The sequence below is a fragment of the Conger conger genome, chromosome 1 (genome assembly GCF_963514075.1).
Source record: "Conger conger chromosome 1, fConCon1.1, whole genome shotgun sequence".
NCBI lineage: Eukaryota > Metazoa > Chordata > Actinopteri > Anguilliformes > Congridae > Conger > Conger conger.
The window spans coordinates 80,172,195-80,185,145 of NC_083760.1; the positions used below are offsets into that span (position 1 = coordinate 80,172,195).

General features: G+C 43.1%; 1 protein-coding gene across 2 annotated transcripts; it reads left to right on the forward strand.

Annotated features, from left to right (window-relative positions):
- Nucleotides 1–1,724: 1,724 nt before the first annotated feature.
- On the forward strand, nucleotides 1,725–11,258 carry LOC133137448 (carcinoembryonic antigen-related cell adhesion molecule 20-like). 2 transcript variants are annotated; one of them, XM_061255747.1, is made up of 9 exons: nucleotides 1,725–1,828; nucleotides 2,238–2,291; nucleotides 4,626–4,874; nucleotides 5,275–5,538; nucleotides 5,686–5,934; nucleotides 6,339–6,602; nucleotides 7,364–7,642; nucleotides 8,947–9,063; nucleotides 10,752–11,258. In XM_061255747.1, exons 1-8 carry the CDS (start codon nucleotides 1,783–1,785, stop codon nucleotides 9,036–9,038), a joined length of 1,497 nt encoding a protein of 498 aa, XP_061111731.1. In that variant the 5' UTR covers nucleotides 1,725–1,782; the 3' UTR covers nucleotides 9,039–9,063; nucleotides 10,752–11,258. The 2 variants fall into 2 exon arrangements, with proteins under 2 accessions (XP_061111731.1, XP_061111722.1); XM_061255738.1 differs by having other exon boundaries at nucleotides 1,757–1,828; nucleotides 2,241–2,291.
- Nucleotides 11,259–12,951: the final 1,693 nt, after the last annotated feature.

Here is a 12,951-nt window from a genome sequence, read left to right on the forward strand (position 1 = left end):
GTAAGCCATCGCATATTAAAAAGTAAATTGCCAATTGGTAGGATTTAGCATTTGTGAATGACCATAACTTTTTTTCATCGTTCATGAACTGAAATTGGGCGGCACGGATGGTACAGTGGGTAGCACTGCCGCCTCGCAGCAAGGAGGTCCTGGGTTTGAATCCCGGGCCTCTCTATGTGGGGTTTGCATGTTCTCCCCGTGTTTGTGTGGGTTTCCTCCGGGCAGTCTGGTTTCCTCCCACAGTCCAAAGACATGCAGGTCTCAATTGCCTGTGGGCATGAGAGTGTGAATGAATGGTGTGTGTGTATGTGTGTGCTGCGATGGACTGGCGATATTAGGTATCCCTGCCTTTTGCCGGATGTATGCTGGGATAGGCTCCAGCCCCAGTACGACTCAGGATAAGTGGGTTAAGATAATGGATGGATTGATAATGCGAAAGCAGACAGAAATCCAATGAGGCTTTTTAATTGATTTTTTATTTAATTTACACCTATGGTTGATTTTTTACGGAACGGCCGTATGTTGTTTGCTTCTAAATAAGCCAAATTCATTAAAATTTTTCTTCAATGGCTATGCGCCTACTCAATGATGACATTGTAACGGTCTGGAAAACTGATCCTCCCTTCACTCGCATAGGCAGCCTACTACCCTTAACTCAATAGCTACACTGCAGCAACTCGTACTCGTAGGCGGCCTGTAGTGTAGTGGTTAAGATACATGAGGTTCGATTTGGTTAAGGTCGGTGGTTCTCCTGCGAAAAGCCAAGTTTGGCCGGCTCACGTGGAGCAGCAATAATTGGCTCGCTGCTCCAGAGGGAGGGACTTGGCAGGGTTAGTAGATCGCCGCGGAAAACAAGCACCTCGGGCGCCTTGGAATCACGGTTACAGCTAGGGAGGCGAGACGGCTTGAAGAAGGCGAGTCGCTCTCCCGTTGGCCGCCGAGGGACGGGTTGTGGGCGGTGTATCTAATACTAGCTCTAATTGAATCAGATGGGGTCCAATTGGCTACCAAATTGGGAGAAAAAAAGGGAAAAAATCGGATTAAAATAATTTAGTTTTTTTAAGTCGGTGGTTCGATCCCCGGTGTAGCCACAATAAGATCCTGCATTGCACCAGGAGAGGATTGTCTCCTGCTTAGTCCAAAACTACTGTATAAAAGCGTCAGCCAAATGACATGTAACGTAATGAATCGTGCCGTGCTGCATAGGACTCTAGAAAAGTAGGTGGAGCTAACTCTAGAACAGCGGCGGATGTCTCATTCTTCCAAAGTTGTTCTTCGGGATGAATTATCCCGATAAATCGTTCCCGATTTGCTTTTTGACTTCTAGCCATTTATTCCGATATACTATAACTCAAATAATCACTTCAGTGACATTTTATTTAGACAGTGTAACTATTGCCACATTTACAGACCCAGTGTATGCGCATCTCCCCCTTTAATTTATTAATTTAATTGAGGGTGCATTTTAGGGTGTGAATGCTGCTACATATGCCTCTAGATCAGGCTTACGTGTAAATATATTAATAACTGTTCATTCCCTTCATAAATGAATTGAAGCTGATTCTCGCAAAATAATTAAAATAAATATTGACTTGAAATGGACATGAAAAAAAAAGGACATGACCTTGGTATGCTCGATGGTAGTCACGGCCCCGAATGTACACTACCCGCTGACCTCAGGGAACTGATGAAATTGTGGAAATGACAGAATGTGCTGACTACTGATATAAGTGTCGATTTCTGGTGGAGAGTTGTGATATACTTACGGTACAGACGCAAACTATGAACCCGGCTCATCCCACGGCTTGGCTTGTGCTGACACTCACGGGTATGTTGGTGTTTAAAAAAGAATGAATATATAAATATTTTACAGTAGTTTTGCATTCTGTGACTGCATAATAGATGCAAATCAAACCTTTTGGAAAATGCACGTTGGTATTATTCGCTGTGTACAGTCATCAGTCAACAGTATCAAAGATCAATTTTGGATTAAATCCAGAAAGGGGGAAATCTAGTATTGAAAAGCGCTGACCCCAATATAGGTTAACATATCTCTGGTTTTACACTGATAGAGCCTGGCTATGTTAGCCTATATTGGGGTTAACGCTTTTCAATGCTGGATTTCCACCTCACTAGATTTTGCTCATTGCGTGAGGTTTCTGATGACTAATTATTCATTAGGGCTAGAAAAGGTGAATATTTGTACTTCGACACAATTCTCTTATTCCATTTGACAGCAGGAGCCATCAGTGTCATCTTCCCCCATGGTGCCACTGCGTTTCCAAATGCGCGTAAGTTTCTGCTCTCCGTTTCACCCAAGAGCAAAGACATGCATATTAATGCACACGATATGGATAAGAGCTCTTATTTTGCCTGTTTGCTGTTTTGATCAGTCTGACTGTGTATATGTTTCTGTATTATGACTGTATATGGAAAGCCAACGCTGCCAACATGTCTTTGGTGGTTATTTTTGACCTGTTGCCATGGCACAAAATTGTGTCGCAATGACTAATACTGCTGTTTTGATAAAAATAACGGTGAGAAGATTTCCATAGCTGTTCACTTTGCCATGCCTTCCGCTAAACCAAATCAGTGGCAGTACAATTCTAGTACATACAGTCATAAACTACAATTACATCTATTCTGCTGGCTACATAATGCATGCATCACACAAGGAGAAACTGTAGATTATATTGTGTTATGTCAGTTATTCACTGGTTCTGAAGCAGTTATTAAGATTTGCCCAGCAACACAACATCTTATTGTTGGTATTTTGTCACTTTTTTTCAAATATTCTCACAGTCTTAAGAAGGGGAAATAAGTAGTTACATATAAAAATGAATACACTGGCATTATATATAAACAGTGGTGTGAAAAGGTGTTTGCCCCCTTCCTGATTATTTTTATTTTATTTTTATTTTTTTTGCATGTTTGTCACACTTAAATGTTTCAGATCAAACTAATTTAAATATTATTCAAAGACAACACAAGTAAACACAAAATGCAGTTTTTAAATGAAGGTTTTTATTATTAAGAGAGAAAAGAAATCCAAACCTACATGGCCCTGTGTGAAAAAGTGATTGCCCCCCCCCCCCCGTTAAAACATAACTTAACTGTGGTTTATCAAAGCTGAGTTCAATTTCTCTAGCCACACCCAGGCCTGATTACTGCCACACCTGTTCTCAATCAAGAAATCACTTAAATAGGACCTGCCTGACAAAGTGAAGTAGATCAAATGATCCTCAAAAGCTAGACATCATGCTGAGATCGAAAGAAATTCAGGAACAAATGAGAAAGAAAGTAATTGAGATCTATCAGTCTGGAAAAGGTTATAAAGCCATTTCTAAAGCTTTGGGACTCCAGCGAACCACAGTGAGAGCCATTATCCACAAATGGCAAAAACATGGAACAGTGGTGAACCTTCCCAGGAGTGGCCGGCCGACCAAAATTACCCCAAGAGCGCAGCGACGACTCATCCAAGAGGTCACAAAAGACCCCACAACAACATCCAAAGAACTGCAGGCCTCACTTGCCTCAGTTAAGGTCAGTGTTCATGACTCCACCATAAGAAAGAGACTGGGCAAAAATGGCCTGCATGGCAGAGTTCCAAGACAAAAACCACTGCTGAGCAAAAAGAACGTTAAGGCTCGTCTCAATTTTGCCAGAAAACATCTTGATGATCCCCAAGATTTTGGGAAAATACTCTGTGGTCTCACAAGACAAAAGTTGAACTTTTTGGAAGGTGTGTGTCCCATTACATCTGGCGTAAAAGTAACACCGCATTTCAGAAAAAGAGTCATACCAACAGTAAAATATGGTGGTGGTAGTGTGATGGTCTGGGGCTGTTTTGCTGCTTCAGGACCTGGAAGACTTGCTGTGATAAATGGAACCATGAATTCTGCTGTCTACCAAAAAATCCTGAAGGAGAATGTCCGGCCATCTGTTCGTGACCTCAAGCTGAAACGAACTTGGGTTCTGCAGCAGGACAATGATCCAAAACACACCAGCAAGTCCACCTCTGAATGGCTGAAGAAAAACAAAATGAAGACTTTGGAGTGGCCTAGTCAAAGTCCTGACCTGAATCCTATTGAGATGCTGTGGCATGACCTTAAAAAGGCGGTTCATGCTCGAAAACCCTCCAATGTGGCTGAATTACAACAATTCTGCAAAGATGAGTGGGCCAAAATTCCTCCACAGCGCTGTAAGAGACTCATTGCAAGTTATCGCAAACGCTTGATAGCAGTTGTTGCTGCTAAGGGTGGCCCAACCAGTTATTAGGTTTAGGGGGCAATCACTTTTTCACACAGGGCCATGTAGGTTTGGTTTTTATTTCTCCCTTAATAATAAAAACCTTCATTTAAAAACTGCATTTTGTGTTTACTTGTGTTGTCTTTGACTAATGTCTTTGAAATCAGGAAGGGGGCAAACACTTTTTCCCACCACTGTATATAATGCCAGTGTATTCATTTTTATATGTAACTACTTATTTCCCCTTAAGACTGTGTGAGAATATGTGAAAAAAAGTGACAAAATATATAAATGTATTATAAGAGGAAGAGTGCCTGAGGTCCAGCTGCTTCCTGTAACAATGAACTTCCTGTAACAGTGTATTGCGTTCCCCACAGGTGGGCCTTATTTCACTACGATTGAAGGGCCCGACACGGTGACAGCCGGGGAGGTGTCTGAGTTCACCTGCACCGCAGAGTGTTCCCCCGAATGCACATACACCTGGTCTGTGGACGGACACACGAATACCAGTCCCACCATAACACTCAGGACCAGAGGTCTGACCAGCACGGTGGAGATGGAGTGCACCAGCCTCAACCCTGCGAGCGGGAAAACCTCCAGCATGAAAAAGAGTCTGCGTGTGGAAAGTGAGACTGCCGCGCCCTTCTCTCTGGGAGAGCCTGCCTAGGTCATCATACCGATAAGGCAGATTCTGTAGACTAACCTGCTGGTCAGCTCTGTACTCCTAACACTGAAAAGGCAATAAGCTGAACCGGGTATTTTATACAAAGCGCTGTGTAATTGATGCTTCTCATTCACACACACACACACACACACACACACACACACACACACACACAAAGCAATTGGTTGCCATGCAAGGAACCAGCCAGCTTGTCAGGAGCAATTGGGAGTTAGGTGTCTTGCTCAGGGACACTTCGACACAACCGGGGCGGGACCGAAACGGCAACCCTCCAACTGCCAGACGACCGCTCTTACCGCCTGAGCCCCCCCTAATCAATAACCCATTTGAACTGTTATCTGCAGACCCTGTATCTGTCAGGCCTGCTGCAGGAGAAGAACCATCTCTGAACCAATCCTTCCATTTGACCTGTGTGGGCTTTGCTCAAATGTCCACCATCGAGTGGTACAAGGACAGCGACATTTTGGTCATGGATGCACAGACGACCCTCAGCGCAGACAACACCACCCTCTCCTTCAGCTCGCTGCTGCCCTCTCACAGTGGCCTCTATCGATGTGTGCCCTCCAAAGGTGACACAGTAATTGTAAGCGTTGGCTACCTCCTCACGTGTAAGTATGAATGAAAAAATTAGCAATGGATTCACATTGCGCACCTATATTGAGTTAAAACTGCCTTGGTAGAATGCCTCGCACATTGCTTTGCCTGCGAGCCTGTAACAATGAACTTCCTGTAACAGTGTATTGCGGTCCCCACAGGTGGGCCTTATTTCACTAAGATCGAAGGGCCCGACACGGTGACAGCTGGGGAGGCGTCTGAGTTCACCTGCACCGCAGAGTGTTCCCCCGAATGCACATACACCTGGTCTGTGGACGGACAAACGAATACCAGTCCTACCATAATAGTCACGCCCAGCGGTCTGACCAGCACGGTGGAGATGAAGTGCACCAGCCTCAACCCTGCGAGCGGGAAAACCTCCAGCATGAAAAAGAGTCCGCGTGTGGAAAGTGAGACTGCCGCGCCCTTCTCTCTGGGAGATCCTGCCTAGGTCATCATACCGATAAGGCAGATTCTGTAGACTAACCTGCTGGTCAGCTCTGTACTCCTAACACTGAAAAGTCAGTAAGCTGAACCGGGTATTTTATACAAAGCGCTGTGTAATTGATGCTTCTCATTCTCACACACACACACACACACACACACACACACACACACACACACACAAAGCAATTGGTTGCCATGCAAGGAACCAGCCAGCTTGTCAGGAGCAATTGGGAGTTAGGTGTCTTGCTCAGGGACACTTCGACACAACCGGGGCGGGACCGAAACGGCAACCCTCCAACTGCCAGACGACCGCTCTTACCGCCTGAGCCCCCCCTAATCAATAACCCATTTGAACTGTTATCTGCAGACCCTGTATCTGTCAGGCCTGCTGCAGGAGAAGAACCGTCTCTGAACCAATCCTTCCATTTGACCTGTGTGGGCTTTGCTCAAATGTCCACCATCAAGTGGTACAAGGACAGCGACATTTTGGTCATGGATGCACAGACGACCCTCAGCGCAGACAACACCACCCTCTCCTTCAGCTCGCTGCTGCCCTCTCACAGTGGCCTCTACCGATGTGTGCCCTCCAAAGGTGACACAAGAATTGTAAGCGTTGGCTACCTCCTCACGTGTAAGTATGAATGAAAAAATTAGCAATGGATTCACACTGTGCACCTATATTGAGTTAAAACTGCCTTGGTAGAATGCCTTGCACATTGCTTTGCCTGCGAGAACAGGGTAATACATTTGTTTGTTAATTATGTTGTCTGTATGTTTGTTAACTGTCAAGCATTATATTGTTATATATTATGTTATAATAATATTTTAATGATAAATTCATGTAAGAGGCTTTTCAAGTAAAGTCCTTGTGGGCGTGAAGGTGTTCCAGGGCTGAGAACAGCGGTTGTTTCATTGTAATATGTCGCAGTTCCTGTGGATGACCACCAGAGGTCGCAGGCCTCCCATTCCAAATATGTCTCGTTTTTGTATGTCTTGTCTCTCGTGGTTGATTGCTTGTTATTATTTTATTTTTCGTTCTCTGCTACTTGTGCTTTCTCATTAAATGTAATTAGGTTCACCTGTTTTTCCTTGTAGTTCAGTTAAGTTCCTTGTCTTTTGCATGTCATTTGCTTGCTAGCTGCTCATTTCTCTGTGCTGCGTTCTTTCCAGTTTATTCCTTGTGTTTTTCGCTGTCGTTATTTTGGCCGGCTTATGTGAGGTCCTTGCAGTTACCCTGCCTCCTGCGTTGTCTCTGCACATGTGTCCTCAGTTTCTCATGCTAATCCTTCCAATGGAATGCTAATGTTAATGTCCCTTTCGCTTAACCTTAAAACATGTAAGACATTTCGGAAATGTGCGCGCACCCATGCATGTCTTATGAAACCCCTACAGACGGACCACTGAGTGTCACTATCAGTGGGCCGGACACGGTGGAGGTAGGGACGGAGTACACCTTTGTGTGCGAGTCCAACTGCGAAATACCCTGCGACATCTACTGGACGTTTCGTCAAGGATTTCCATCGGGAAGGTACATCCAGCGGAGAACAGTGATTAATTGGACCCCGGATACACCGAACAGAGACCAGCTCTTCGCCTGCGTGGTAGAGAACACTTACGCCTCAGCCATGGCCACGAAGCTTGTGAGGGTCGTTGAGAAACCAGAAGAAAAAGGTACTTTTTCATCACTAGTGAACGCTCAAACTTACCTTAACCCTCCTATTGTGTTACGATATTATCACCGGTTTTACATTTGGAGTCAAATTGAGCCCAACAGTTGAGAAACACAGAACTAGTAGGGTTAAAAGGTCAATTATATCCGTGGATGTCCGCTTCTGATAATATTTAATTAGGTGCTCTTTCATGATTTGCAGTTTATTACAGAATAACCAGACTAATACGCAACACATTTTACTCCCACTACCACAATCTGAAACAAATAAGATTTAATCAATTCAAGTATGGTCAAAACTGATATTTTGTTATTTGTGTTTGCTTAGTCACTGATAGTATCATGATAAATGAGTTCAGGCCCTCCCTTAGTGTATTAACTGTAGAATCTCTCCCCACTTTCAAGCCCAAGCTGAAGACACACCTCTTCAAGCAGCACCTCTCCCCATCCCTCCCTACCTCCCTGTGAACCTTAATTGTTGTCTCTGTGACTTGCTTTGTGTATCGGTATTTTTAGTTGGCTAGGTAAGCAGTGTTTGGATAGTTAACTTTGGTCACTTTTGCTCTGTTGTTTGTTTCTTTGTTAAAAAATAAATAAATTGGCCCTCGTCCTTATCTTTGTTGTACAGGTAGCAGTTGAAATTGTACTTCCCTCTAGGGTCTTTCAGCGAACTTATCCCTGGTTATGGGTATGCACTTTGTTGTACGTCGCTCTGGATAAGAGCGTCTGCCAAATGCCAATAATGTAATGTAATGTAAATTAACACAGTACCACTGCACACAGTTCATTTCCACTAAGGGTATCGGTGTATTGTAATTTTGCATACTGCATTATGTAAATATCTCTTTGAAAATATATCAAGATCAATTGCCAGGGTCACTGGGCATTGATAAGGCATTAATTAAAAAATATTCTCTAAGCTGTCACTGACACAGATGAAATCAGATCAGGCCATGGCTAGTGCCAGAAAAGCTCCTAGGATGTCATTTTGAATGCGTGTTTTTGCTTTCATTTATCATACATGTGCCTAGCATTAATGTAAATACACATGGGGTGTCATATGGCCCCTGATGCTGGAATACCCACAGTCTTGGACCCACAATCTCCTCACCATGCCATTGCTGGCTGGCCCCTAAAGTCCGCACCCCGCAATGAGGAAGCGTCTCATTAAGCAGGAGACCCCGGTCCCCCATCTGCAGTGGCCGGATGAGGCACTCTATTATTGCGCTTGCCATTGTCAATGAAACGGGCCCTCCGCCATTTCAGGAGTAAACTTACACTGAAATGCTGTTGCCTTTCTCCACAGTGAAGCCTGAGTCGGGATGCATGGCTCTGCAGCCGACCACAACTCTGGGCCTCATGCTGTGTATGGCCCTCCTCTTCCTCTGGGGCTGGTAGGACCCAGAGCCACGCAGGCCGGAGGGTGAGTGACATCCGCTCTTTTCAGGTCTACTTGTGCCTGGCCTTCTCCACTTTAGAACATAATTAGTTTGCTTAGTTTAGTTTTTTTAGCACATTAATGACTCAATATCTACCAGTGGTATGGTATGATTTCCCTTCAAGTTAACACAGAACACAGTAGGCCCTTACTAAGTGTTATTTCTTGAGTCTTGCACATCAGACATAATGGTAAATGGTTGGCATTTATATAGCGCCTTTATCCAAAGTTCTGCACAATTGATGCTTCTCATTCAACCATTCATACACACACAAACGGCGATTGGCTGCCATGCTAGGCACCAACCAGCTCATCAGCTGATGGGCACTTTGACACAGCCAGAGCCATGGTCTTACCGCCTGAGCCAATGTCACCCTGTATGCCTGTGCCAATGTAACAATGTCACCCTGTATGCCTATGCCAATGCGACAATGTCACCCTGTATGCCTATGCCTATGCCAATGTGACAATGTCACCCTGTATGCCTATGCCAATGCGACAATGTCACCCTGTATGCCTATGCCAATGCCAATGTAACAATGTTGCCCCATAAGATGGCATATCAGTTATCTAATTACTAATCACTACGCCCATAATTATTATATCTAATAATATCTGAACTGAAACCAGAGAATGGGCTTGAATTTGGGTGGGACTTTGACACAGTCTGTTGTCTGCTTATTTTTTAAAATAAAATTGGTGATTAAATGCACATTTAAACCCATTCAGGGTAAGAGAAATTACTTTTAATTGTGCCTACGCCTATGAGCCTAGTAAAGCATTACATTACATTAATGGCATTTGGCAGACGCTCTTATCCAGAGCGACGTACAACAAAGTATATACATATGCGACTGCCAAGTATATACACTGAGAGACGTTAAAGGGAAGTACTGCTACCTGCGCAACAAAGATAAGGACCAGGGCCTATTTCATTTTTATTATTATTATTTTTTATCTTAATACCGCAACATGCACAACCAGTGATTAAAAAGCATGTGAAGAACAGGCTAAGACGCAGCAGACTTGCGGTTGCAGTTTGCTGCAGTTGCACACCGGGGACCGGGGTTCGATTCTCGGTCCTGCCAAAAGCCAAGTTTGGCCGGCTCTCGTGGAGCAGCGTAATTGGCTCGCTGCTCCAGAGGGAGGGACTTGGCAGGGTTAGTAGATCGCCGCACAAACAAGCATCTCGAGCGCCTCGGAATCACGGTTACGACTTGTGAGATGAGATGGCTTGAAGAAGGTGTGTCGCTCTCCTGCCGGCCGCCGAGGGACGGGGTGTGGGCGGTGTATCTAATACTAGCTCTAACTGAATCAGACGGGGTCCAATTGGCTACCAAATTGGGAGAAAAAGGGAAAAAATCTGAAACAAATAAATAAATAAAAAAGCATGTGAAGAAAGAAGACATACAGGTGCATCTCAAAAATTAGAATATCGTTGAAAAGTGAAAATTTCATATATTCTAGATTCATTACACATAAAGTGAAATATTTCAGCTCAAACAAAAATCCAGTATCTCAAAATATTATATTACATAAGACAAATCAAAAAAAGGATTTATAATACAGAAATGTTGACCTTCTGAAAGGTATGTTCATTTATACTCAGTAGGTTTGTGACTGTGATAAAGCACAGCGGTCTTACTGTAGAATGGCCTCTTTCTTCTCCTCAGGTCTGCGTGACACCCGGTACCGGAGCTGAACATTTAACCACAGCAGGCCCTCCAAATGGCCGCTGTCTTCGGCTTCTTTTTTTTTTGTTGCTACTGTGTAAATAACATTCATTCAGCCCTGAGAAGTGTAAGAGTTTACCTTGTTTGAGCGTCATTTCTGTCCCTGCGCCGCTAAGGTCTAATTATTACTTTTGTCTTATTGTAGGTATTAATTAAATGCGACCAAATGAATAATGGATATTTGAGATATACTGTGACAAAGGAACTGGATGTAAGGCTTACGACATAAACATTTTTTGACATTATAAATCTGCTCTCCAGTAACCATTGGAACAGGTTTGGGTCAAATTGACCTGTGACACTTTTGAGAGATGTATTATATTCCATAACCAGTAATTAAAACCAGTTTTGGTTCTTTTGCATTTCTTGCTGTTCATCATCTGTATGCCTTTTTGTCAATATGATTTCTTTGAATATTATGAAATAAAGATGAAAAATAATTGAGAATGTCAGTTCAAAACAGGGTGAGTCTTTCTGCATTTCATTCCTGCTTACACACAGCCAGGAATGAACACAGAATCACGAGGTTGGCCATTGTACAAACAGTCAGGACAAAGCTAACGTGCTCCTGCAACTGAAAGGTACACTGCGGCAACTCGTAGTGTATATACTGAGATAAATGCACAGGCACATTTATCTCCATGTTGCGTCAGATAGTGCACCCTTTTGTTCACTTTCTAAATATGTTGATAATGCCAATGCCAATGCCAATGGAAGGGTGTGAATATGTATGGTCTGTAAAGCTTTGCTATTTGAAGTCCGGCACTCCCTAAATGCCAAGGATGGTCCAAGAACAAATGTATTGTGGACAATTAGTTGTCACCTTGTGAACAGTCTATGGGTGTGTGTGTGTGTGTGTGTGTGTGTGTGTACACTATGTGGGATGGAGGATGGTCGACCCTCATTCTAACTGCACCATGTTTGATATTTTCCCTTCCTCATTTTTTGCATTGTTTCAGCTTCAATTCACCAATCTAGTGGAGGGGAACTGTTACATCTGCTTTTTGGTGGTTTTAAAAATGTAACCAGGTGTGACAGACCTGGGTCATACAAATATGTTCAATGTGTTAACCCCTGAGACCACAGTAAACAGCATTCAGCTGGTGATTTTTGAAGAAACGTCTGTTCTCCCCAGTTCTATTTCCATTGATTGTACATTTTGATTTTTAATCTTCTTTGAAAATACTGAGAATTTGCAGGAGCTTAACTCGTTTTCTAGCCATCTGTAAAGAGTTGAACTATTTATTAATTAGCCATACCTAATGTGGTCCATTCTGCAATCCACTTCCACTTCACTGTGGCATTCCATGGCCCTCCCATGGTGCAATGTTCTTTCCACTGCAGTCAGGAGAGTAGGACCCCGACCCATGTTCTGACACGGACCGAAGACTTCTTTCTAATGTAATTACATTGTCAAACAATCGTGTGCGTGCGTCCAATCATCAGGAAATGTGGATGAACTGGTTCACAGAGAAAAGAGAATTTAGAGAATTTCACTTAAGCCCCTTGTGGTAAACACAGGAACACGGCTCAGATATGCTCATTTCCATTAGAAATCGTGCATGAAGCTCTTCTCTCAGTGCTACTTTGAACAGGGCAGGTCAGGTCTGAGCTAAATCAACATTTCCCCCCCTCTATTGAACTGCCAATGAAATGTATATCGCCAATATAGCAAGTTATGTGCATGCTAGCATTTTTATTTGGGTCGAAAATTGTGTGGAATTTAAAGGTAACTTATGCCAATATTGCTGTTCTGTGAACACACACACAAACACAACAAACATACATACATACATGCATACATACTGGTGATAATAATGAAAAAGTTTGAGAGAAGAAAAGTTTGAAAGACATTCACAAATATTGCATTGGAAATCGAGTACTCTAATACTCCTTAGTTTAAGAAAACTTATATTTATTATATTTAGTTTTTTTTAACATACTGTAAGACACTTCACAATTTAATTTTATACTGAGATCATAATATCTGCATTTATGAGATGCAACACAGTGATTTGAACTATGTTCAGAGAAGGGCACATATTCTATAGAAGAGCAGGAAACCCTCATCAGAGTACCATTTTGTGCAGGCACATTTAAATTGGGGTTAAAAGTGACAACACTAATATATACACAATGT

What these genes read in the sequence shown, in the direction of transcription:
- LOC133137448 (XM_061255747.1), top strand. Translation starts at nt 1,783, where the DNA reads ATGAACCCGGCTCATCCCACGGCTTGGCTTGTGCTGACACTCACGG. An exon ending in GCTTGTGCTGACACTCACGG is followed by an intron (nt 1,829 to 2,237) that starts GTATGTTGGTGT and finishes TCCATTTGACAG; the next exon opens with CAGGAGCCATCAGTGTCATC. An exon ending in AAAGAGTCCGCGTGTGGAAA is followed by an intron (nt 5,935 to 6,338) that starts GTGAGACTGCCG and finishes TGTTATCTGCAG; the next exon opens with ACCCTGTATCTGTCAGGCCT.